Below are 25,373 nucleotides of genomic sequence, written 5' to 3'. Positions count from 1 at the left end.
TCAGTTTTCACAAAGTGCAAAGAGTTAATTTGGGAGCCTCAGAAATTAAATCTTTACAATACCTCAAAAAAAGTGGAGCACAGTGTTTTGCACGCTGTGTCATATAGGTAGTACAGACTGCTCTCTCCAACACTACTCTGCAAAGACAGCATTTGAGAAAGAATAATTTCACATCCATCCCTGCTGACTCCTCATGAGCAGCGATAAAGATTTCTGTGCCAGATGGAAGGGTGATGCCCTCAGCAACAACAGGAGAAGCAGTGACAAATGCAAGGCTCTGGAGAACTACAATATTTTTAAGTCTTAACAAAATTCCTGAAACTTCTGATACTTCGGGCTGTTGTTTCTGAAAACTGCAGCAGATGGATCGCTTGTTCCATTCAGTGTGACATTTTTGTATTGCCATAGAAAGGGCAAAGATTACTTTCACCTCATCCTCCTTCTTGCTGAGTAAAAGCATAAACATGACTAGAACATGTTACCAGTGGGTAATAACATGACTCTGAATGAAGATTGTAATGGTCAAGAGTGTAATTAATTTGTTCAAAACAAATACTACTTTGTCTGTGGAAGTAGATCTGCCCACATGTTTCTCAAGTGCATTTATGGAGGGTGGTTGCAATAACTCCCCCATAATTCAGAAGCACACAGTAGTAATTAATAATACCACTTGGCATTTGTGATTCACATATCAGCAGACAGGCAGGTGTTGGAGTCAATCTTATGGTTTGTCACAGCACAGAGAAAATGAGAGCCAAGCGTGGTCTGGGATGCTCAATGATTCACTTCTTTGTGTTCTCTCCTCTTCAAAAGCTGCCTGTTGTTTCCAAACAAGAACGCTATCGTTTCAAACTTCCCCCATTATTTTGAGGAAGCATACACAAACCCGTGCGCCAGCGCTCCCTCACTGCACTCGCTTTACTCGACGGCTTGCTGTAAACGCAGGCTAACAAGCAACAGAGGCCTCAGCAGGCTCCCGAAGGCTCCTCCCCGCTGCGCAGCCGGGCGGAAGTGCGAGCCGCGGTAGGGAAGCGGGCGCTGCGCCGTGCCCCTATTCTCTGCCCCAACCTGCTGCGGGCCGGGCCGTGCGACCCGCGCTGCGGAGAGGCTCAGGCGGCCCCGGCGGAGCGGCAGGTAACGGAGTGGTTGCAGCCTCCTGCGTGTGCAATATCGCCGCGTCTCGGGAGAAGGGTCTGCACGAGGTATCCCGCGTAGGCTTTTTCCTCTCTCTTTAACCTGCGTGACTGTTTGCAAGGAGCCGGGCTGGAGTCAGGGACGTTGGGCCAGTTCTCGGGCTTTATTCCTTCGGCTCCCTGTGGAGCAAGTTAAAGGGCTGCTAAAGAAGTAGTAGCATTACCCAGAGTTGGAAGAACTGTGTAGGTAGCACTTGGGCATCAGTTTTGGTATCCTCCTGTCACCTGGAGTCATCCCCATGAGATCTCTGCAGTACTAGTTTTCTCTGAACTGCACCTGTAACAAAGGGTGATGGTTGTTCCTCAGGAGCAGCCAAGAAGTTAAATTGTTAAGTGCAGCATTAGAAGTGCATTGGTTACTGTATGAGGAAGGCACAGCAGTGCCTTGCTTAAGACTTCCTTAGGAAGTTAGTCAGTGAGGAACAGATCAAAGCTACTCCTGAACATACCCTAGACAGGGCTGCCTTAGGCTGGGTCATGTGAGAGGCAGGAGAAGAGGCCTGCTTTGATAGTGGCTATAGTGTGTCATGTGAATGAATAGTTAGCCAGGAGAATGCTGGGATATAAACCCTGTTTGAGCCAGGAGTATTACTAGAAATGAAATTAATGCTTCTGACTCCCAGCTTAGTAACTGGGCTGTCTAACTTGTTGCAGCAGGGTAGTGCTCATTCCGTTGTTTGAAGTTATATTGAGCCTAGACACTCCTTTCAGTGCTTCTGGGTGCCAGAAAGGTGCCTAATTTCCTGGCTACTACTGCCCACACTAAATTGGTTGTAAGCTTTGTTGTTAACAATGCAAGTCTGTCAACAAATATCATAAATAATTTCTGTAGCTTCTTCTCTGAGTCTATAAGGCTGACCTACATGTAAACCAGGAAGCTTTCTCGTGAGCTTTATTAGACAATTATTAGACAAGCTAGTTGTTAGAAACCAAAAAAAAGTAAGAGATTAGAATAAAGGTAATTAGTAGCTATTGTCTAAAAGTATGCCCAGTACCTGCAACATACTGCATTAGAACTTAAACAACAATAAACATGCTGAAGATTCTTTATGCAATACAAAGTACAGTAATAACAATAGAATAGCAAGGTCTTAAACTGTAGTAAGTAAGGATTCACTCAAATACAGCAGCCATAGGCACAAAAATAATAGAAAGAAGTTTCTTACCTTCAGGAGGTCTTAGACACATAGGGAACTCCCAAAAGATACCAATGGCCTTCCTCCTTTGCCAAGCCTTAAATTGAGTCTGGGAAGGGGTGGATCCTGACTCCACCCCTTCTGGTCATTCAGGTACATTGCATGCACCTGAGCTCCCCTGGGTTGGCCCCACCTTCCTACCAGGTGGTCAGTCAGTTTGAAGCCCTGATTTAGCATTTCCACTAGAATTATAAAGCCAGATTCTCCCAAGCCCTTGATAACTGTAGGTAGTTAGTTTTGTTATTAGCGTTGGACAATGCACATATGACTGGAAGTGGGCTTGTCCTGACTGAGTTACTAGCATGCACTCTGTGTTGGTATCCAGACCTAGTAAACCAGGAATCATCATGAAGCTATTTGTATTACCTGTAGTTTTATCTGTGGGGCAAATGAGTCAATAGGCTGAAGTTTCAAATAGTGACTTTATGCATCTGAGCATGTTTCATTTTGAAACTGTAGGTTGCCTTAATAACAATCCTTTCGAATATTATGAATTTGTATAATTAGCTTTCATAATGCAAAATCTCTCTTTGTTCCCTCCAATGAGTATATGTAATTAGTATAAGACTTGTTAATCTTTTATTTTACATGTAGAATTAATAATCCAGTATAATTTAGTAAACAAAAGGAAACTTTCATTAAAACGTGAACCTCATTTGTTATTACAGTGATAGTTTGGATGTGTATTTCCTTAGGCTGCATACTTTAGGTGAGGCTGACACACATTTCACCTCCCACTCTCAATAGGCTAAGAGATGAACTAGAATAAATCGATCTGTTGTCATAACTGCATTGTTTTCTTCCCAGTTTCTGCTAGGGTTTTCCAGGTCAAAGCCTCAGGTTGTGTATTGCTTATCAGTGAAAAAATATGTTTTTTATATGTAAAAATGTAGGGCCCTTTTGTCCTGATGTTCCAGTTTTAGGGGGCAGAGCAGTGTGCAAAAGAAACCGGAACATTCAGACGATCTGATAATAGGATTTTTGAGGCCCCCTCTCTGGTCATTATTGGACAATTGTAGGGCTCAAATGAGAAAAGGAGCTTATGACTTTTATGCTTTTTTTGTACATAAGTCTGTAAAAATTCCATTTCTTTGTGTCCTTCTTCTTAAGTCATACCAGTTTGCAAAATAAATGCTATAATGCTTGCTAGTTTGTATCTTTTGCGATCTACTTAGGATAGTCTTTTCCACAGTGTAGCCTTTCTGATGACAGCATGTAACATTGTTGTCTTCGCAGTTTGTGTTGGCTGACAAACACTATTTCTGAAGGCAAAGCTGAGCCTTATGTGAAGAAATCTTGTGTCTCTCAGTGTTTCAACTTGAGTAACTGTCATGCAGATAGATAAAGTCCTGCTTGCTTGGTTATTAGCTGAAAATAGCAGTAGATGAAATTGTGGGTGAGCTCTGCCACAAAAGTTTGCAGGAGTGCAAATATTGGACCATAACTTGGTCCAGAGCCCCTGGGTAACAGTGGAGAAATGGCTTCTTTCTTATAAAGAGCTGTGGATTTGAATGTCCTGAAGTCAGTTATGATAGCCAAACTGAATGTCTTTATGGGTTGACCATTTTAACAGAGGAGTAATTTAAAATTCTTCATAGAAAAAGAGATATCACTCGTATAGTGAGAGATCTTGGAAGGGGGTCATAGGCTATGCAATGAGTATCTTCTTTTCATGCAGCTTGTAGGGCTGTGAAAATAAGGAAGTTGGAAAGGAAGTTCAATGAAGTGTTAATAATTGCATGTAAATACATGTGTATGCTTCTATTTTCAGTACCTAAGAAGTGTCTGTGCAGGAGGCAGTTGAGTTTTTTGACCTGTGCAATTTTAAAGTCACCTGTTGGTGAAATTTGTTTTTTCTTTCCTCCTGATTGTTAGGGTTTACAGTGCAGTAAGTAAACCAGGCAGGTACATGTTTTTGTAGAGGCTCTTAAAGGTTTATAACAAGAACAGGCACCAATTTGTTTTTAAGCAGCAATTTTCTTTAACTTCAGTTTAGTAGCTGTAATGAAAACACTAAATTACATCCTGAAGCAGTGATTGAGCACCTGGTGGGAAGGCAGGGCCAACCTAGGGGAGCTCAGGTGCATGCAATGTACCTGAGTGACCAGAAGGGGTGGAGCCATGATCTACCCCTTCCCAGACCTCATTTAGGTGTTGGCAGTGGAGGTGAGGGTGTCTCTTGCTGGAGTTCTCTGTCTACTTGAGGCTGTCTAAAGATAAGTAATTCTTTTTCTTATTTCTGTATCCATGGCTGTTGTGTTGGGGCTTGTTCTCATTTGCTGTATCCAAAGGCTTTGCTCTTCTGCTATTATTATCTGATTATAGCTTTCCAGTAGCCTGTCTTTATTTACAGGAAATTGCGTTCTTGAACATAATACTTCATTTCCTGTGGTTTTCTAACATCAGCCTTGGGTAATCCAATGTGAATGTTTGATGTTAGCTTCAGAGTTTCTTTAATGAGTTACTCTGAGAATGTGAGTTGATTATGTTCTGGTATAAAGACCGTAAGTATCCCTGTTAATTGGAGAGTGGCTCTATTTGTACTATGTACAAGTTTAAAAAAATTATTGTATGGAAATTATTATATAAGCCGGGAGGTCTAGCACAGCATTAAAAGAGACCCTAATCTTAATCTCACAGTAAGTCTATAGCATAGAATTTACGTTGTGTTCTGTTCTTAAGGTACTTGTGTTTTTCTGTTTCTACACTTCTGATGTAGAACAATAGAAAAGTAACAAATTTCTCCTTTTAATGCTTTCTCTTTCTTTTACAGCTACTTGATTAGCAAGATGAAGCCTGCTAAATTGCACTATTGGATATTGGGTTGTTTTTCTATGGCACTGTGTTGTTGGTGTACTTCAGATAAATTCCCTCAGAGGTAAGCTGTGATTTAAAACAGGTGGCTCAAAAAGCTACTGCTTAAATAATCTAAATCATTGTTCTTATCTGTCATTAGCCAGAAGGTGTTTTATGAGAACTACTTTGCTATGTTTCATCTCAGAAGCTCGGTTATTTTAAATACAGGTGAAAGATGATATTTATTTTTCTAAGCTAGGACTTTTTAAATTTGTGTAGGGAAATTAATATTCTACAGTGTTAGGGAATTGCTTTATTCAGGTTTCCTCTGTAGTAGTGAAGACTAGATAAAAGTATTAATAACTTTCAGTGGTGCTATGTCTGATTTTTTTCTGGAGCTATTTAGATAAATTGTGTAAAACCACACATGCATGTGAATGCATAAGAGAAAATGTGGCTATTATGAACTCACAAAACCAGAGAAAAAAAACTGGCAAGTGATGTAATGTGAGAGTATCTCTATTGGAGCTGAGAAATAGCTTTCTCATGGAATTTTTCTATAGCACCCTTAGCATGTATAAGCAAAGCAAAATGGATGTTAGCTTCCAGGGAATAACAATTTATTTTGACTGTTCTGCTTGTAATGCTATCAGCTTGTGCAAATTGCAGTGTTGTCTTTTTTTTTTTTTTTTTTTTCACTTGAGGTTTTATTATATAGTGTAGTTGCTTTATAGCTTTTCATATCTTGTAATGTCTGAAGTAAGAGGTGTTTAGCCAGGGCGTCAATTTAGATTTACTGGAAAAAAAGAATCTTCTGTAAAAATGTCTAAAATATGATTTACCCTTCCATCACTTTTTAAAGAAAGCTTGTAAACTTTTTTCTTCATGTAGGATTCAGATAGTACTGAAGTCTCTCTAAATTATGTACCTCTATCAAGCAGCTTTGAAACACAAGTGTTTTTGTGAAAGAAAGTGATAGTATTCCTTCTATAGATCTTCCCTAGGTAAACATAGTAGTGTCACAACTTGTTAACTTTTAAAATGTTTTGAAATTATATAGTTAAGTACTTAAAAAAATGTAGTGTTTGTGTGTAAAACAATAAACCTCAGAAATGCTTACTTTATGTTACTTCTTGTAATTCTTAATTTTTTTAGTCCTAAGTTTTATGTTGTCTGACAGCATGGTGAAACTTGGATGAAATTACACCTCTCGCAGCATCAACTGCATTGTTTGTGGTTATCTGTAGTTTGTTTTTCAGAGGAGTACTTACATTTCCAAGGCTGTATACTTTCTTTTCAGTTGAAAGCATCAATCAGAATTACAAGATTAATAATGTCCTAAGCAAGTATCTTTTTTTGCTGGTGTTGTAAAAGCTTGCCAGTGGATGTTTTCCGAAATGTGAAGCAAAACCTATCCTCTATATCTTAATAAATGGGAAGCTTGTCAAGCTAGTATGCAGATGTGTTTAACAGTAAGGTTTCTAAATATGCTGTTTTTATGTAATTTGTTACTGTTTGATCCTACAGTGTTTGGAGTGTTAAATATTGCAGTAGAAGTTATACAGCACTGAAGTCAGCATGTAACCTTTGTGAATTGCTGGTATTGTGCTCCTGGCTGGAGGTGGTGTACTTAAAATACTTGAGGAAAAAATAGTTTTGTTGTTCTTTCTACAGTGATAGCCATTCTCACACCTGGAAAAAGCTGTATCTTGCTCACCACTGGCCAGTGACTGTATGCAAGGTGAGATTTGTTTTTTTTTCCTCTTTTATCTAGACAAAGGGAGCCTTAGACAATAAATCTATGAAAAGAGAATTAGTAAAGCCCACTGAGTATTTAATCTTGCTTGCATACTTGCATTTTAATAAGTGTACTGGCTGATCTTGGTGCAACTTCTGCAATTATTTCTGTACTCTGGGGTACCACTAAGCATGATGGATTGTGGTGTGTGCACTTCAAATGTAATAGTTAATGTGGGATGTCCTGTACACTAAGCCTTAATTGCTTGTCACGTGTTTTGTTAGTCCTCTACTTAACCTTGGACTTTTGCTAGACTGTGTAAGCAGACTTCCATGCTTTGTCTGCCTGAAGACAGCTGGTTAGCACTTGAACTGTCTTGCATATTGAGGTTTAGCTTTAAAATGTTGGCTTCAAAGTTTTGATAACTCATCAAATACAAATTCTATCTGGAAAAAGGGGGCCCTGTATAAAGCTGTTATGGCAAGTGTCTTTGAGCATTTCTGTATTTGGAGGATGGAAACAAACAAACAAACAAAAAACCCTGCCCTGCTGTAAATCCTGTATAAAAGTAGTAACAGCAAAACTTGCTGTCAAAAACTTCTGTGGAGAATGGGATATGCTTATGATAAATGTGTGGGGGAGATACCAATACAAAAACTTAACTGAATTTAGCTGAGACCAAGGAGTGGCCAGTATGTTGGTTATTTACTCTTTTTTTTTTTTTTTTTTGAGGGAGATCAGAAAACTGAAGTTAAAATCATATGAAACATTTTTGTCTAGTTTCACCTCCCTGAGTCATTGGAAAAAGGGAGATACCAATTCTACTCCTATAAGTGCTTTCTTTTTTGTTCAGATTGTATGTTAACTTGGGAGGTTCCCAAATTCAGTTTTGAATGTAAAGAAATAGATTCTGCATCTTCAGTTATTTAGATGTGATTGCTGTGTTAAGTTAAAACTGCTGACATGATGTCAAAAGGAAAAATGATAGCTGGGCAAAGCAAACTGCAAGTGTGTTATTGTTTAAGTTAACTGCTTTGTTACAGTATGTTGTGCAAGCGCTTGTGAGTTGATGTATCTTCTGCAAAGGAACTTGATTACAGATGAGGGCTTCAGTACATAATGTGTTTTTGACACGTGTGCATCTTAATGCCTACCTATTTTGTATATTTGTGTGTGGAAAAATGTTTCAGGTATTTGAAGTCCTGCAAGGCCTTTTTTTGAAAATGTAGTGGACGTGGTTCATCATACCAAAAATTTGTGAATGTACCTCTCTCAGCTCTTCCTGTGCTTTAATCTGTACGTAACTGTGCTCAGCTCTTGTTTTAATACTGAGTGTGTTCTGCACAATTAAGCTGGAAAGTACTGTTTTAGAAAAATGCTGTGGTAAGGCTCAACTTAAATTTTCTGTTCAGAAATCAGTGTGAATTTTGTTAGATGGAAAGTAGGAGCTGCAGAAGGGAAAATAAGGGGGCTTGCCCTCCCTTTTTGTGGAGTTGGACATATCTTTAATTCGAGAACTTATGAAAGTAAATGTTATGATTGCAGCTTTTTCATCTTGGAGATTGTAAAAAAACGAATAACTTTTGTGGGTTTTTCCCATGTGAAATAGAGAAAATCTGATGCAAGTATGTATGCAATTTGGTTCCTGTTCTGGATAGAATAGGAAAAATGAAGAAATGGATACTAAACCCTGCTGTGATCTCTTTTACTATACGCATGCTGGTGTTTTCCCATTTTACAATATTGATTTTAAAAAAAATTGGAAAATTACCATGGTCAGAACTAGAGAGGAGGGTGAAGAAGCCATCCGACGAGCGCAGCGTGTGACCGAATGTGTTACAGGTGGCAGTGGGCACACTGTGCTGCAGGCCTGCAGTGCAACACCAACTTTGGGAAATGTGTAGGAGAAACTGCTAGCTGGGTTAGCGCCATGATTAGGGAGAGCAATTGCAGGTGTTTCACAGACCTAAAGGTAAAACGATGCCAGATCTTTATTCATCTCTTCAGTCTGCTGTGTTTTAGTGCTATGCAGCTTGAAGAGGCTTTTACTTGCCGGAAATAAGCTGTTGACTTTTGGTGCTCTGTCACTCAGTTGTTCTGAGTTACTTGGGGCACCCAGTTTGGTCTTGGGAGACTTAAAATGTTGGCTGTCTGGCCACAGTTTGACTCTTTAGCTTTCCTTCTGACCTCAGAATGCTATTTCAGATAGGAAACAGCACAAGTCCTGGGTCTGAGCCGAAGCCCTGGTTGTATCAGCTAAATTGAACTGAAAAATGCAGTGGCATTTGGGAACTGTGATTTAAAAATTGGATAAGGAGCACAACTGTGCTGTTCTTGTGCCCAGCTGAGCAAGATTGTTATCTGTCAGTCTCCTTTTCAGGGGATGTTTAGTTACTGGTCATTAGCTTCCTGCATCTTGGGCTGGTTAGCTGAGCTCTTTCAACTCCTCAAAGCTTGTTTGGACAGGAGCAGTCTCATTAATGTTTCCAGTGTGTGTTTGTAAGAAAGTCCTGCACAGCCTACAGTTTTGCTGCTGCTGGCTTGTGGCATGTAGAAGGCAATTAGTGAGATTACAGGTCTGTCTCTGTGTTTCTCTATACTCCACTCTTGCTTCTGCGTCACGTGGAAGGCATTTGTGGCATAATTAAGGCAGAATGGGCAATACAGAGCTGAAAAGATAATATTTTGGAGGAAGAAAATCTGAGGAGGTTGTTATTAAAGAAAATTGTTTACCAAAGAGAGACCTAATTATTAAGCAGGGTAATCAGGGAAAACATGGTCATTTCATACATCACAAAATGACTGTAAACGCTTTTTATTTGTGCTCAGAAATATGTATTCCGTTCTAAATAATAGTTAATGTATTATTTATTATTTAGAGTATTTCTCCTGTATTAGTAAAAATCTTGACTGGAAACCTTGGTAGGAATGTACATTGTCTTTGCTCTTCGCTCTCTTCCCTTTACTCAAAAATAGCTTAAGAATGCTTATTTCAAGTAAAATAATTAGAAAGTACTTTTTATCTACTCTTAGTGTTTTTCCTTTTCATTATACTAACAAGGCTACTCCTGGACTTTTAAAGATGGTTGTGTGCTTGTCCAGTATTGCAGTTTATGTTTATATTTTTTTTATGGCTTTGCACCTCTTAGAAGGATCTGGTGATAAGAAAAATAATGAAAAATGCCACCTACAATATAGGATAAATGTAGGGCTAACTCTTTCATTTAGCATGGATCTTCCTATTAGCTCAGAATCTGTCCTTTTGTCTTCTGTTACTGCTGCCTGTGGGGATACCCTGGTGTTCTCTTGGTCTGTTTCAAAACTTCAGCTGTGGTCAACAGGCAACTATCACAGCTGCATGTACCTGGAATCACTGATTTGAACAAGCAGAATCTCTTGTATCTCTAGTGCTTTGGGCCACCAGTGAATGTGCTTTGTTTCTTGTCCTGAGCTATTATCTCTGGTCACATACAACAAATATTTTGTATTTTTGTTTTCCACAGATGAGTGCTAATGATTGTCAAGACCCTCCAGACTACTGGACAATTCATGGACTGTGGTATCATTGTAGATTGTTTTAATTTCAATCTGGAAAGAAAAATTTTCATACCAAAATGTTTAGGGCTTTTATTTTTTTTTTTCCCCCAATGTCATTCTATTTTATGATTGCTTCAAAAAAAGCCTTTCATTGGAAATTCAAAATCTGCTCTGATATAAAACTGGTGTGTGTTCCTGTATATCCTGTGAGTCACTGAGCTACAGAAATCTTTTCATGTGAGCATCTTGTTTACATTTGTCTTTATAAAATCGCCACTGTTCTCAAAGAGGGAAGTAATGGCTTCCCCTCTTTCTTCCTGAGTACAAAGATTTCGTTAGTTACTCGTGACAGCATGTAAATATCTTAACTGAGCACAAATATTGTGAAAGTCTGGAAAAAACTAATTTACTTCAAAGGAATCAACTACATAACATTGGTGTCATTGACAGCAATTAGGAGGTTTTCATGACAAATACATGGAAATATTCTCTATGGAAAGTTAGTAAACCGCATGTCCTGGGAGGATGAACAGCATTAAATATAGATTTCCAATGACTGTCCGATAATACTTGCTCAATTGTCACTTAATGCAGTGGTTGGGGAGCTCAGTGTTGTCAGTGGCATGATGTGCACGATTCTAACAAGACAGTTCATATATCAGTACTTCCTCTGTACATTATTACACATTGTGATGAATTGTAGGGCCTAATTAAGAGCCTCTACATGGGAAATGTTTTAGCCATAATTAGTGTACTGGATTTTTACTTACAAAACTTCATAAATGCTGATGGACAATTTGTATTTTGCAAGTTCATAGCTATAATCTCTCATATTTAAAATTGAGACTATGATATCTCCCAGCTTTAGTAATAGCTAATATATTTTTTCACTTTGATTTTGCTTCTTTAGGCCTGACAAAGGTGAAGAATGTAATAGGACGTGGCATTTCAACGTCACAGAGATTAAGGTATTTAAAAAAAACAAGCATACAAACAAAAAAGCGTCATCCAAACAGCTCAGTGTTTTTGTGCTTCTTATGTGCAAAATGTGTAGCTCAAAATAAATCTGTGATTGTAGTTTGCTGAGAGGTATGACTCCAGAAGTTGATCAAGTGCTTCTGATACAGCTTGAAGTGACAGCGCATGTGATCAGTAGCAGCTGTTCATACCTGGTTTTGTGGACATGTGGTTGAACTTGTTAAGCCACTTCCTCTATAGCAAGAAAACATCTAGGGAAAATAGGCTCTGAATTTCCAATGATAACCAGTATTTGTGAAAAAGAGGTTACAGTCAGGTCATGCTTCTTTTGTTGTTTTTTTTTTAATGTGTTAATTTATTAAAAATATCTACATCTGAGTTACAGAACAGGTTAGAAGGGATCTCTAAAGAGCATGAGGTGCAACCCCACCTTGCTCAAGCAGAGACACCTACTGCAGTTTGTCTAGGCCTGTGTCTAGGCAGCCTCGGTGTATCTTCAAGGAGAAAGACTCCGCAGCCTCTTCCAGATGTTTTCTACATAGGAGTGGGGAACTTGATCATGTGATGATGAGAAGCTCTGTGGTTGAGCAATTTCTGAAGGAACAGCTGAAAGAAAATCTTACTAGTCTGTACTAATGTATTTGGTTGTTACTAAGGTATTTGCATCTGCCCGTTACTACCTCCAACAGCATTTCAAGAATAAGTGGGAGGAAGGACCTCTTTTCTTTTTCTGCAGATGAAGTTTCTCAGTGATGCTGAAAGATAAGGCTTCAGTTTTAGAAAAAAATACCCATTTATGTTGATTTTGTTAGAAATAGCTTTTAAACTCAGCAGGTAAGTTTATTAAGAAACTGTGTTATTTCATAGGATCTTATGTCAGACATGAGACGCTATTGGCCTGATGTGATTCATTCATCTCTGAATCGCACCCACTTCTGGTGAGTACAGACAAAACTAAACAACAACTTTGGATATTATTTTATGGAAAAAAGTCAATCTGAGTTAATTATCTTTCAGGGAAGGTGTTATGCATGAGAGGCAGCATCCAGGAAACCGCTGAAAGTGGTACATGTAAAACCCCCCCTCTCCCTCCCCAGTTTTCTTAATATAGCAGGTTCTGAAGAGGGAGCTAGGGCAAAGGTTTTGAAGCAAACCTTACTGAAAGTGAGCGGTAGAATGTTTGTTCCCTTTTATTCAGGGAAGAGATGCATCTGCAGCTGATATTTAAATCTTGCACTGTGGTTGTGTTGTAGGGATGTGAGAACTAGCTGCAAGAGCAGTTTTTTGGATCATTTCCTTGCTAGCATCTCTGCTTTCCTTCTGGTATTTCTGAACAGAGGGTGGAAATGGAAAAATAACTTGCATTGGGTGGTCCTAGCCATTTCTCTTCAGACTTCTATTTACTTTCCTAGTAGCCTAAAATCAGATCAACTCAGCGTTTGTTTAGAGATCAACCTGCTTGGCATAAGGGAAGGGAGAAGGAGACTTTGATCTCTCCTGACAATGTGTATTTTCCTTCTTTTCTGGCTCCTCTTTGTTTCCATATCACCAGGTGCATGGACTGAAGAGCGGTATAGATGTTTGAGGCTGCACAGGCTTCAGTAGCTTGAATGTATTATTAAACTAAAATCACTGGCAATTTGATGTGATTTGTTTCTGCCAGATCTACTGTGAAGATAATAACATCAGATAAACGTAGCTTTAAATGCCGCTGCCTCCTGCTTTTTTCAACTATAATTACCTCTGGGACTTTCGTTTAGATTACTTCCTCCCTGAGTCACTAGGGCAGATCTTTGAAGGGAATGGGAGTCTCTTTTAATCACAGAATCACCCGGGTTGGAAGGGACCTCAAGGATCATGTAGTTCCAACCCCCCTGCCTAGCAGGGCCACCAAACGTACACATTCAGATCAGGTTGCCCAGGACCCCGTCCAACCTGGCCTTGAACACGTCCAAGGACGGGGCATCCACAACCTCCCTGGGCAGCCTGTTCCAGGGCCTAACCACTCTCCTTGTAATATCCTCACTCTACAGAAGATCTTTGTCCTCCAAGTCTTAAAATGGTCTTAGAAGTGTCTTACATCAGTCTGAATGTCAAAACTGTCCCTCCAGAAAAGTGATTGTGCTTCTCTGTACTCTTCTCCTTGTGTTCTGCTGGGGAGAGTATGGCTGCCTATTTCAATGGCGTCACAAATTTATGCCAAGTTAAACTGTTAAGGGAATAAGAAAAATGTGTCCTCAATCTATTCCCTCCCATGTCCTGAATGCTCACCTGTTCTAACACAGATACCTTAATAGGCAGCAGGTATGAACAGATATAAAGTCGTCTTTTGTTTCTGTTCGAGGCTAGCAAACAATGTTTATCTCTTGTTATCATTAGTATAAAAATAATCTGAAAGTTAGAACACTGTAACTAGTATTTTGATTGACAGAGTAATTCACTCCCTCTCAGTAAGGTAATAAGCACACTTTAATTGGCAATTCTAATTGCAGATTTTGTAAATGCAAGTGTTAAGCTTGTTGGAGGCCAGTAAGACCTTGCTGTATGTCTTAATTCAGTTAAAATAGTGTGTTCACTTCAATTTTTTTTTAAATGTCTAGTATAAAATAAATGACTGAAATGAGAATCTGAAAATAAAATTAAGATTTTTCATTGTAGACTTGAAGGCACCTTAGGTAAGGAACAGAAGCAGCAACAAGCAAAATGGTTAAGTATCTTAGCATATCATATTGGGGTTTTTCCAAGACTGCCCTAATTGCTTACTGTGTTTCTTCCTGTACTTACCTCTTAGTTATTTCTGGCTTAAAGGAGGAGATAAAGATTCTTCAAGGGGATTAAAGAATGGCTGTAGATGCCTCTGTAAGAATAACTGTGCATCTTTGTTCACCTTGTTTACTAGTGAACTGTGGCCTTTGTTACAAAGTAGTGTGAATAGGATACAATAGAATGCCTTGTAACAGGATGTATACTTTGCATCTCAAAATTTACTACCTGAAAACCTACTTCTTGGGGAAGTTTTAGACTTATTTTTTAAACAAAATAAAAATTTCTAAGCCAAGAGAATTCCCTTCAGGATCAGCATAGCAGAAGAGATCTGTGCTTACCCAGGACAGGTGGGTATCCCTCATCTTAAACATCCTGTGGGCAGTTCTTGCAGATGTGGGTTCTTATCAGTTTTCAAGCTGGGTGATTTCTGCAGTTCTTGGGCTCACCTGACATGTGCCCAGTGTTGTGGGCTGCATATCTCAGATACTGAGCTTGGGGAGCTCTGTCCTTGTTATATTTTTAAAAATCTTAATGTTTAGCATTATTTTTTTTATCACATAGGAGAGTTTATCAATTTCATTCCTTTGTGTTTTTGCTGCCACTTAAGACTCCATTTGTAGAACTTAACTGTTAGGTATGTCAGTGTGGTATTTGTATCTTAAGAGCACCATCAAGAAAATGGTGAAGAAGGACAAACTATATTGTGGAACCCAATCTAATGCTGTACCCCCAGGTGCTGTGGAAGTATTTGTGTCCTACGAAGAAAACAATGTTAAAGTTGTTGATGACTAACATGTTCTCTGTGATACTGCTTATCTTATGAGTATGAGGAGGTACGGAAGGGAGGATGACCTTCACGAATGCAGGTGGCTATGTTCTGTATCCGTGTGCCACCCAGCTAAGGCTCAGCACAAGGACCTTGTCTAATTGTGGCCTGTGTGAAGGATAAGTCTCAGTGAATAGCATTATGAGATGTTCTTTCAATTTCTAAACAAATGGTTTATCATTCCTTTTTTTTCCTGCAACTTGTTTAACTCTCTTCCACTTAAACATTTCACATGCCTGTGCTGAATGGTCAGAGTTAGCTATATCTGCATCGTTTTTTTTTTTTTTTTTTCAATGTCACTGTGCTGCAAAAATGAAATTATGTGAAAAGAAACAGGTAGAGAGCAGAACCATTACTGACTTTAAGATAAATTCATATACATAATGTATAGCAAAACACAATACTAATCTGGAATGTCCCAAGTCCACGCTATTGTCTAAGCCACTGTACCATCATTTCCTTTCTCTTTTGCATTTCTTACTTTTATTTGAAAACTTTTTCTCTTGCAGCTGCCAATATTGAGGACAACTCATTTATACATTTCTAATGTGACTTACCGTCCAGAAGAATTCTTCCTTAGCCTGATGTTACAAACCACAATGAGGGGCTTTAGCTTTTCTCTCACTATCCTTACAGGTTCAAAAGCTCTTGAAAAGTGCTTCCTCTAAAAGAAAGAAGTGTTGCTGTAAATAATGTTTTATAGGACTTGAATTTTGGTTTCTTCCTATAGGAAACACGAGTGGGAGAAGCATGGCACTTGTGCAGCCTCACTTCCGATTCTAGATTCTCAGAAGAAATATTTTAGTAAAACCCTGGAACTCTACCAGCATGTTGACCTTAATGGGTATGTTAATGAACTCTCTGGTCTGCTCTTACTTCAGACAGTTTCTATGAATTTAAGATCTAATTTAAGAAAAGAGTCTAAAAATCTCATGGCATAAATAACTTTTAGTACTGGAGTGTAGAAGAGGGGTTTTCTGCTTTGAGAAACATGTCTCTGGTCATTTCAGTCTTGTAAGGCAGCATGATTCATTTCATAGTCACCTTCTAACACAAGCTGTTAAACTTTGAGAAGCTGTATCTCACTAACAAAAACTGTGAGACTTGTAACTTCTAAATCAAGTGTCAAAAGCTCCAGATCTGAGTTGTACTGATACCTAAACACTTGGTTGTGTTTAGGAAATACAGTTTTTATGCTCAGAGGGGAAGGCAAGCTGCATACAAACTTGTGCAGAACATCCTGAGAAGGTGCTGAAAAATAACAGCAAGGAAGGCTGTCCAGAAGTGCAGTCTTCACTTGATGTGTACAGCTCTCAGCTTTCCTTTCAGAAGTAACCTCCATCTGACATTCTTGCTTTGTCCTAAGAACTGATTTCTCCTAATGGTTCCAAACACTGGCAATTGTAGATACACTACCTTGATAGAAGTGTTGGAACTTGTCCAAGCACTGTATGAGCATACCAGGGCTACAAATGAATATCAAAAGTCCTACCCTGGTCAATGCTTATTATGGGTGGGAAAACATTTAACTTGGGCTTGTTGATCATGAAACATCTCTTTGTGTTGGAAGACTTTATCTGGGAGATGAGAAAAATTCTCCTTTTGTATTTAGAAATGTATATGTATTTTTTTAAAAAAATCTGGTTCATATTTTCTGAGTGTCTTGTTCAAGCAATCTGTTTAATAGTCTTATTTACTTTGCATACGCACAAAGGAAATCTTTTTTCATCCCACTCATGTTTTTGCAGGTGTCTTGTAAAACTTAATCATGCTTTTCTAAGCACAGCGCATGTTGTATTTAATGTTAAAATTAACAGTAACTGATAAACCAACTGCTTAAGTAGCTGTGTGACTAGAACATCTTACAGATGGCACAGTGACCGACTGTGGCTCTAAATCAGCATGTGTAGTGAAAAAAAATTAAGATTGTAACATCTTGAAGTTAATTGCTCATAGCATACTCCTCACTGAGGGAGGGAACAAAGCACCCACATAATTAATTTCATCTTTGCTGGAAAATGATTGCTAATGTTCTCATTACTTCATTTATGCTTTTAGGAGGGAAAAGTAGTGTTAGAATGATTACGAGTTCCCTTAAAAAGATCTTTAAGAGGATATCATACAGACTCCTGTAAAGTGATGATAGAACATTGTGTTTTCATTAGCAAGTAGATCCTTATACAGTTGGGCAAGATCTCCCTAGTGTAGAACTTGACCTTGGAAGGGCTAAGCATTATTAGCGCTCATCATCTGAAGAGATGCTGAACATTTCCATGTACTGCTGAAGAAGCAAAGAAGCTGGTATTCTAAGGTTCAGCACCTGTTGGGTCCTGAGGTTTGCTAGCAACTGAAAGTGTGAACTTCGCTCAGGACTGAATCTAAAGGAAAGTATGTTTAAGCCAAAAGTTGTTGAGAATTACCTTGTTGCTCTTATATGAACAGCTGTCCTGTTTAAAAAAAAAAAAAAAAATCAAAGCATTTCTAAAAATCACTTTGTAAGTAACCTGACATCAGTGTTGATCCAGATTCTGTGTCCTAGTGGCCAGAGCACATGAGTCAGTGTGCCCTTGATGCAAGGGAAGGGTGCCATGTTAGCTCTCAGCAGTGCAATCTGGAGATCCAGCAAATGATAGTAACATAGTCTTTTTTGTTTGTTTTCTGAAGGTTTGTCTCTCTCCTGGCTTCTCAGAGTAAAGTATAACAGTGGGTTCTTGCTGGCCCTGCTTAGTTAATGGGAAGTTGCTTTTAAGAAAAGGATACCTTCCCTTGGCATGGCAAAGGATGGAAGACAAGTTTTCCTTGTTCAACGTAATTTTAAGTTGTCACTGACATTATTAATTTACTAACGCTTGTGAAGTTATATTTCTATACAAGAACCATGGAAATGTTTTGTCTTTCCTTTAGTTTTCTCCTGAAAGCTGGGATAAAGCCAGGCAGTACATACTACCAGGTAAGAAAGGACCTTTTATAAATGCAGCATCACATGTGTATACTTCCAGCAAAAGTCTAATTATTTCTAGAGAGTAAATGATCTTTAATTGCATGTGTTATATTTGAAGTTGTGCTTCATCTTAAACTTTTTACAAACTTACTATTGGAAAATGTGGTATTGACTTATTAATTTTTACAAGCTTTTAAATTTTTCAGATGGCTGATATAAAGGAAGTGCTTACAAAACTTTATGGTGTTACACCAAAGATCCAATGTCTTCCTCCAGAAGAGGTAACAAAATAAATAGATAAAACCAAACACAACCACACAAAAGCCCACAAAATAATAACATCCGAACAAACACATTTTTATCAAAAATTTAGAAGAGTAAAAATAGTGAAAAATCTGCAGCACAGCAAAGCACGGAGTGTTCTTAGTGCGTGCAGCTCCTTGGAAATTGGGTGTTGCTCAGTTCCTAGAATTGAGTTCACAAAAACATTACCTGCATCCTGGCACCACTGAGTTCAGCTTATGTTACTGTTGATATATATCTATTTTTTAGCACAGAAATATTGTTAATGGAGGGAAGTGTCCATTCTTCATGCCATAGCTTTGTTCTTAGTGTAGGTACTCAGACACTGGGTGTTGTGGGGTTTTTAAGCCCTATTTGTCTCAAACTTTGTATAGGCACCTCTTACAGAATGCTGTTCTTATTAGACTAGAGGTAAACTTTATGAGTACTTTCTCCTGCTGCTGCTGAAGCATAACTGCTATATAACAAATCAGCAGACCCAGTAAGAATGAGCTGAAAGGAGCTAGTTAATGCATTACCCTTGACAAGGGTACTGTCCATTAAAAGCAGTCTTTAATTCACTGTGAATGGTTCATGTTTTGCTTGAAGTTATTCGCTATACAGAACCATTCAGAAATAAAGAAGTTTAAAGGCTCATTTCTGAGCTTGTTCTTAAAAGCCCCTATCTGAAGAGGTATGAAGGTGTTTTGGTGGTCATAGGTTCAGTTCTTCCTTTCGTGCTATTGTGGTCTAATGTTTCCATTTCTTTGTGTTTTTCCTTGCCAAGATTGTACTGTGAATTGCAATACAGCAAAGAATGTAGTACATAGGCTTTGCTGTAGCATAAAGTACTTGTTCTCATTATCTGAACTAAGAATGCTTTTGGAGGAGTGAAGTAGTAGTCTGAACAATATACGAATAGGCTGCGTAGTTGTCAATTTGTTTCCTCTAAGGTGACTCTACTTTAAAAAACAAACACACCAAAAAGCCACAAAAAAAAAACAACCCAGCAACAACAGAAATCCATACAAGATAGTTCTTCCTCTTCTGTGGATCTTATTATTTCAGCTCAGTAAAAATAGTTTACCACACTTGCTGGAGTTATGGCCCATACACAGAGAGCGGTTTTATGAAAACTTCCCAAGATACAGTTGCTGATGGAGTTTAATAGCTCTTATGCTGTCAGCTCATTTGCTTTAGTAGTGCCCTGAGATTCTTAGAAGTTGCTTCATGTGAAAAAGAATTTTATGTTAAAATTATTTTTAAATGTATTTTTATGTTACTCTAAGCAACAAAGGAATATGAGTTGAATGTGGCTTTGCAGAGGGATGCAGTCACTTCTGTTCATTCTTAAGGGTTTCAAGGGTTTCATAACAGGTCTTTTTTCCACATATACTTTGTGTGTGCATCCTCTGTGACTTTGCCAATCTCCATTCCTATAGCAAAGAATTATTTCTTTAATGCCCACTGTGGGTTATTTTAGTGGGTTATTTAGCAGTCCGGAAGTGATGTTTCCACCAATCCTGGCAGCCTACTTTGGTATTCTCTTCAGTAAAAACTTCTGTAAAACCAAAGTGTTTTTTTCTCTCTTTTTGGTTCAGTTCCCATCCTTCTATAAAAGAGTTGGTGGAAGGTGCCTTTCAGGTCAGACATATCCTTTAATATGCTCAGAATTCAACCACAGCTCATTGCTAAGATGAGCAGCTTCTGTGTACTGGGCTAGTTTGCTAAATGGTAAGATAATCTGCCATGATATTTCTTAATAAGTCTTACTATTTATGCACATTCCCCAAACTGTTAGTGAATTAAAGTACTGGAATGTGTTTACTTGTCTACAAGTGTGTTCTATAAGATGTTTGTAGTGGATGCTTCCAGTACTTGCCTCCTTCACATTTTTACAAAGGTAACTGTGCAAGCAAGCACAGCTGTATTCAATAGGTAAGGCAATATATTTGACAAAATGGTTTATTTTCTTCTTTGTAGCAAGCTGATCTTATCTCTTATGTTTCTAGAGTGAAAAAGCACAAACACTGGGTCAGATTGAATTCTGCTTCACCAAGGAATTGAAGCTGAGGAACTGCACAGAGCCAAAGGGTGAATCCAGCCAAATGCACAGCAGCTTGCAGCTTGTGGCAGAGGAGTTATCCGTCTGCAATGACACTCTCCCAGTCTATTATCCTTCACAAGTCCAAGATCACAAATGGAGCCTCAAGAGCTTAAAAAACTTCTTCAACAAAACAAGTTAATGACAACAATCCCTTAAAGTCATACCTTGGAAAGCAATTTTGACTTAGCAATATTACAAAACCTTGCCTGTATCAGGTGTTCTGAGGGCACTTCTGCTTGGGGAAAAGAACCAAAAAAAAATAAATGCTTTGGCCATTGTAAAAGAAAATCGTTTGCATTGTAATACCAGCTATGTAGGCTGAAGTTTTGAATTGCTGGTTTGGTACAGATGAAATCAGAATCTGATTTAGAGCTCTGTCTGTACTTCTTGGCTTATTTTATAATTTGAATCAGTGTTCAAATAAGCTGTGACGACTTAGTTTCATTTGCAGTTCAATCTGCCACTTCAGCCACATGTTTTTTTGGCAGTGACTCAGGGTAGCTAAGTTATTCATTTTAAAAAGATGCTTATCAGCTTGAGATGACAATTTATTGAAGAGAATATTGTAAAATGGAAGAACATGAGATCTGTCTGCTTTGTGTAAATATGTTCTCCAGAAACACTGTAGCATTAAACCTTTCCTCACTCAGATTACAGGTGCCCAAAAATGACAACCTTTTAACAAATATGCTTATTGGCATCTGCTAAAAGAAGCCTGAGATTGTACTTGCAGCCTCACCTGTTCATAGGTTGATTTTGGCCCAGTGACTAATACCATCATGAAGAGTGACTGGTTTTAAATTGTCTGCTTTTATAGGAAAATAATATTAGACTCTAGAAATATTCTTAATGTTTAACAAATTTGAACAATTAGCAATTAATCCCGTAACAATAACAAGCCACAAAGTTGCATGCTTCCAAGTAAGACTGATTTAGATGAGATCCTCTACACAGTGCTGTGGTGATGCAAGTGTCTCAAATTGTCTTTAAAAGACAATTAGGACTCAAAGAACCATCTGTTAGAGAAGTGTATTACTGCAAAAATGGTAAAAGCATTGTTAAGGACAAATCTATGTTATCTTGTAGTTTTAGAAACCATTTGTATTTACTTGGCTTGTCCCTGTACCTCTCCTTTAAGGCGGTTACCTTGCCATTCCAGAGTACTGTGGTTGTATTTTTTTTTCCCAAGTCCTCTCTAGAAAAGGAGGGTTCAAGTCCTCTCTAGAAATTTGAATTCTTTATTTTTTTTTTTTAATACTTGAGATGGGGTATGATCTGCATTTTAGTGTGTCAACACTTCAGTAAAGCGTGGGTTTTAATTTCTGACTTCTTTCCTTCCTGTGTCAAGGAATGTAACAGATCTGGAGTATGTTATACAGCCTTTAAAGTCAAAACTAAAAAAAAGTTATCCTTTTATTCTTTTTCCCTACACCATTATTGTTGTAGTGGAAATACTCAAAATTGATCTTTGACATCAAGAATGTCAAATTCAGAAGGGAAAAGGCAGAGGATGCAGTATGTGGTACTTGTAAAGAGGTATAAGCTCACTGCTGTTTTAAGTACATTAGTGTTTATGGGTTAACTAATTTCAAGGGCTGTGTGATTGTTAAATTTGAGAGTGGTGGGTTTTTTTTTTTTGTTTTTTTTTTCAGTGACTTTCGTTTGGCTGAAATTCACCTTTACATCTTTTTTGAAGTGTAACAGGATGAATTCTGCTCTTGATTCAGTGAGAACTTTGCACAAGTTTCTGAGTGGAAGGTGATTCAAAGACCAGAAATTATCTGTTGTGCATTGGTATTTTTGGCCATTTTTCAGGGAGTGCTGTGATGGTCCAGTATTTTCTCTGGGGTTGACTTTAATAATTGTGTAATATTCTGGTAAGAACAGTAAAGAGCACACTATAAAACTTCTGTATATGTATATGTTTGTGTATGCATTGTACATGATATATCACGTCTGTTTGCAATTAAGAACACCAATACAGCTTGATTATGAACACAGTTCTCAATTAGAACAACTGATTTCTCAAAATCTGTAGATGTCATCTTGGGAGCAAGGGTAACATGAGAAAAAAGATATAAAATCTGTAATGGTACACTGCTGTCAGATGAATGGTTGCTGGGGTTGCTAGTTATTTTAATTCCTCTTCACAGCTGAAGAAAAGCTCAAATAGAAACAATGGGAGTATTGCTGGTTCTTGTACAGGCTTAATGGAAGCTTGAGTCAATAGCCTGATTTTTTTTTTTTTAATTGTAGTATGTTGTTTTCCTCTATCTTCAAATAATGCCTACGGAAACAAAATATAGTATGTACAAAATCTCCATAGTTCAAATGTAATGCATTAGTTACATATTGCAGCCCCCAGCTGCAAATACCAGCTTCAGAAGGAAGTAGCATAGACACAGCCTTTATAGTGTGATGCTACACATTCAAGCTGATTCTTGCAAAATGGTCAGCAGATCAAGACAAATCGAAGCTATTGACCTCTGCAGAGCAGACAGTGCAGCTTCCATATACTTTTCGGCCTTCTGCTCAAATGCAAGCAATGTGAAGGAGCTGCCAAGTTCCAGAACTTAGAGGATAACCTGTATCATCTGAAATGGGAGAGGAAAAAGGGAGGCTGCACAGCCAGCAGTACGCTGAACAAGAATCCTGCTACTGAATGAGAAAGTGATTGATGAGGGCTAAGTCAAGATGAACTAAAAATAAATCAGAGACAGAATCTCAGCATGGCTGAATCTGGGAGGGATCCTCCTGGGTGTGTCTGGTCCAATCCTGCTCCAGCAGGGACATCCAGGCCTTTGTCCAATACATCTAGTATTTCAGCTTATATATTTGCAATATATGCAACTACTGTGACTTGGTATTGATAATCCCACTTGTGTAACTTCTAGGATGATTGGAAGGCTTTTGAAAAACAATTGGCTGACTTATGCAAGCAACTTCAGAGATCTGTACAAAGGACTCCTTAAGGACAACCGAAAGAGCAGATGAATGAATGGTAGCACCAGTTCAGACCAAAGATTATGGCTATCCCTATCAATGACTTGCAGCCAATTACCAACCTTGGCAATTGCTTTTCATCAGGTTGTATGTAATTCTGAGAGTTTTACTAATACAATTTAAGTACAAGAGGTAAACAAAAGTATGTTGGGAATCTCAGGAATTGCTTTCAGTTCTGAAAAGTGGTGCTTAGTTCCTTAACCAAAATAAAATCTGCCAGCCTTGAAAACTGAACACATCCTGAGGAAGATGAGTTTTATTTTTTTCTGCATCATTAAATTAATTTAACAATCTCAACAGGGAAGTTGTTTGTGCAGTCTCAGTGCTTTAAAACACTAGTCAGCTCCACAAAGGGATTTAGCTTTTTTTTACCAGTTATCTGTCTGCTCTTCTGCACAATGTGTAAGTATTCCATGGTGTGTAGGTCAGAGCACAGGCTTTCCCCTTTTCATGGGCAGCTCCTGTTCTCTCTATTGCTCCAGCACATATTCCTGCCTCAGCTGGCCCTTGCTGTCTGTCAGAACAAAGTAGGGCCCCATCACATCACAGCATCAGGGCTGTGGGGCCTACAAATGTGAACAACACAAGTGCTTGCAGCAGCAAAGCAGTTGCTGTCTTTGGCAGTGGAGAGAAGTCCTTTTGTATTCAGACCACTCAGCTCTGGTGTGGATGTGCTTCAGGCAGTTTTGCTGTGCTTCGATCTGGCTTTGATCACCATTAAGCAGAGGCCACAGAAGGTTAGCGGCGCCACTAACGTTGTTATTGCTGCCTGATGATGCAGGGGAAAATGTCAGGACTTTGATAGTCACTTTCCCAGTAATGGAGCAATCAGTGGTAAGGAACAATATATTTTTCCTGAGTTTGGGCTGCCTTGCTACTCGGGCAGCTTCCTTGATGAGGCTCATCTCATGCCTTCTTTCCCTGCAGGTGAGGATTCCTTGCTATACACAACTGTGTTATGCCACCCAGACTTGATATACATAAATAATGCTTTTCTGAAGGGGTTTCGGTTACTTGTGCTTTGGAGATAACAAGTTCTGGTGTACAGGCTCAGTGAGCCCTGATGCAGGAGAAGGACAGATTATTCACCACGGAATTTTCTGTAACTCACACAATTAGGAACCTGTGCTCTACATGCAAATCAAAGAGAAGCCCAAACAAAATTAGCGAGAGCAGCAGTTACCATGTAATAATTACCACCTCCATAAACAAGCCTGATGCATCCCCAGTGGGTACCCATCATTGGATTACTTCTGCATAGCACTGCTGAGCAAAACTCGCCACTGTCGGTGCTGGGGAGAGGCCTCTTCCCCTGCAGGTCCCTGCTGCAGGTGAGGGAGTTGTCTGTGCTCCAGCAGAGGCACAGTGCTTCCTGGTATAGGAAGAGCTGACCCATCACTAGTGCTCCCCTTCCACCCGATTGACTTTCCACAGGTCCACCTCTCTCGTTCCATGGGTTAAGCTACGATCATGAAGTTGTCTCTCCGAACTTTTTGTGCTGTCAGTTCTCAGTGCCAGCTGTTACACATTCATGCTCAAAGCAATGCAGAGATTCTCAGGTATTTACCAGGTGCCTGAGGCATGCATTTTTGAAGGAGGCTGATGAACTGACAGGTGAAGCAGGAACAGCACTCATCTCCGAGGCACACCGATATTCAGGCTGATGGTGCAGGTGTCCTGCAGGGAGAGCACAGCTGGCCCTACCCCAGTTACTCTCCCAACTCCACATTTCTTAAGAGACTCCATTTGCACAATTTGCAGGGCCTTCAGTGAGCAGTCTGTCACTGTCACTTCTGAGATCTAATGCACGATTGCCATAGTGAAATAGCGCCAAGACACAAACAGTCCTCTTATCTCCAGAACATCGTTTTGTTTTCTCTTATATTCCCTTCGTTATCCTCAGGGAAAGACCAACCGTGCTCTTTGATCTCAGACAATAGCCAAACCATTCATGAGGACTCAGATATTGCAGCAGAAAAAATGTCAACTCTCATGGACAAAATGCATGCA

General features: G+C 38.9%; 1 protein-coding gene across 4 annotated transcripts; it reads left to right on the top strand.

Moving 5' to 3' along the window:
• Positions 1-899: 899 nt before the first annotated feature.
• RNASET2 (ribonuclease T2) lies at positions 900-23,597 on the top strand. Of its 4 annotated transcripts, XR_008206316.1 has the most exons (11): positions 902-1,134; positions 5,163-5,267; positions 6,860-6,926; positions 10,427-10,482; positions 11,371-11,428; positions 12,306-12,376; positions 15,761-15,874; positions 17,935-17,980; positions 18,178-18,252; positions 20,266-21,417; positions 22,105-23,597. XR_008206316.1 is itself a non-coding variant. In XM_052681337.1 (10 exons), the coding sequence occupies exons 2-10, from the start codon at positions 5,179-5,181 to the stop codon at positions 20,497-20,499; spliced, it is 810 nt and encodes a 269-aa protein (XP_052537297.1). In that variant the 5' UTR covers positions 900-1,202; positions 5,163-5,178; the 3' UTR covers positions 20,500-23,597. The 4 variants fall into 4 exon arrangements, 3 of the variants coding, with proteins under 3 accessions (XP_052537297.1, XP_052537288.1, XP_052537306.1); XM_052681337.1 differs by having other exon boundaries at positions 900-1,202; positions 20,266-23,597; XM_052681328.1 differs by having other exon boundaries at positions 20,266-23,597.
• The last annotated feature ends 1,776 nt before the right edge of the window (positions 23,598-25,373 follow it).

This window comes from Tympanuchus pallidicinctus, unplaced genomic scaffold (assembly GCF_026119805.1).
Source record: "Tympanuchus pallidicinctus isolate F22 unplaced genomic scaffold, pur_lepc_1.0 scaffold1, whole genome shotgun sequence".
Lineage (NCBI taxonomy): Eukaryota > Metazoa > Chordata > Aves > Galliformes > Phasianidae > Tympanuchus > Tympanuchus pallidicinctus.
The sequence above is the reverse complement of the archived record's forward strand: the minus strand, read 5'-3'. Positions and strand labels throughout refer to the sequence as shown.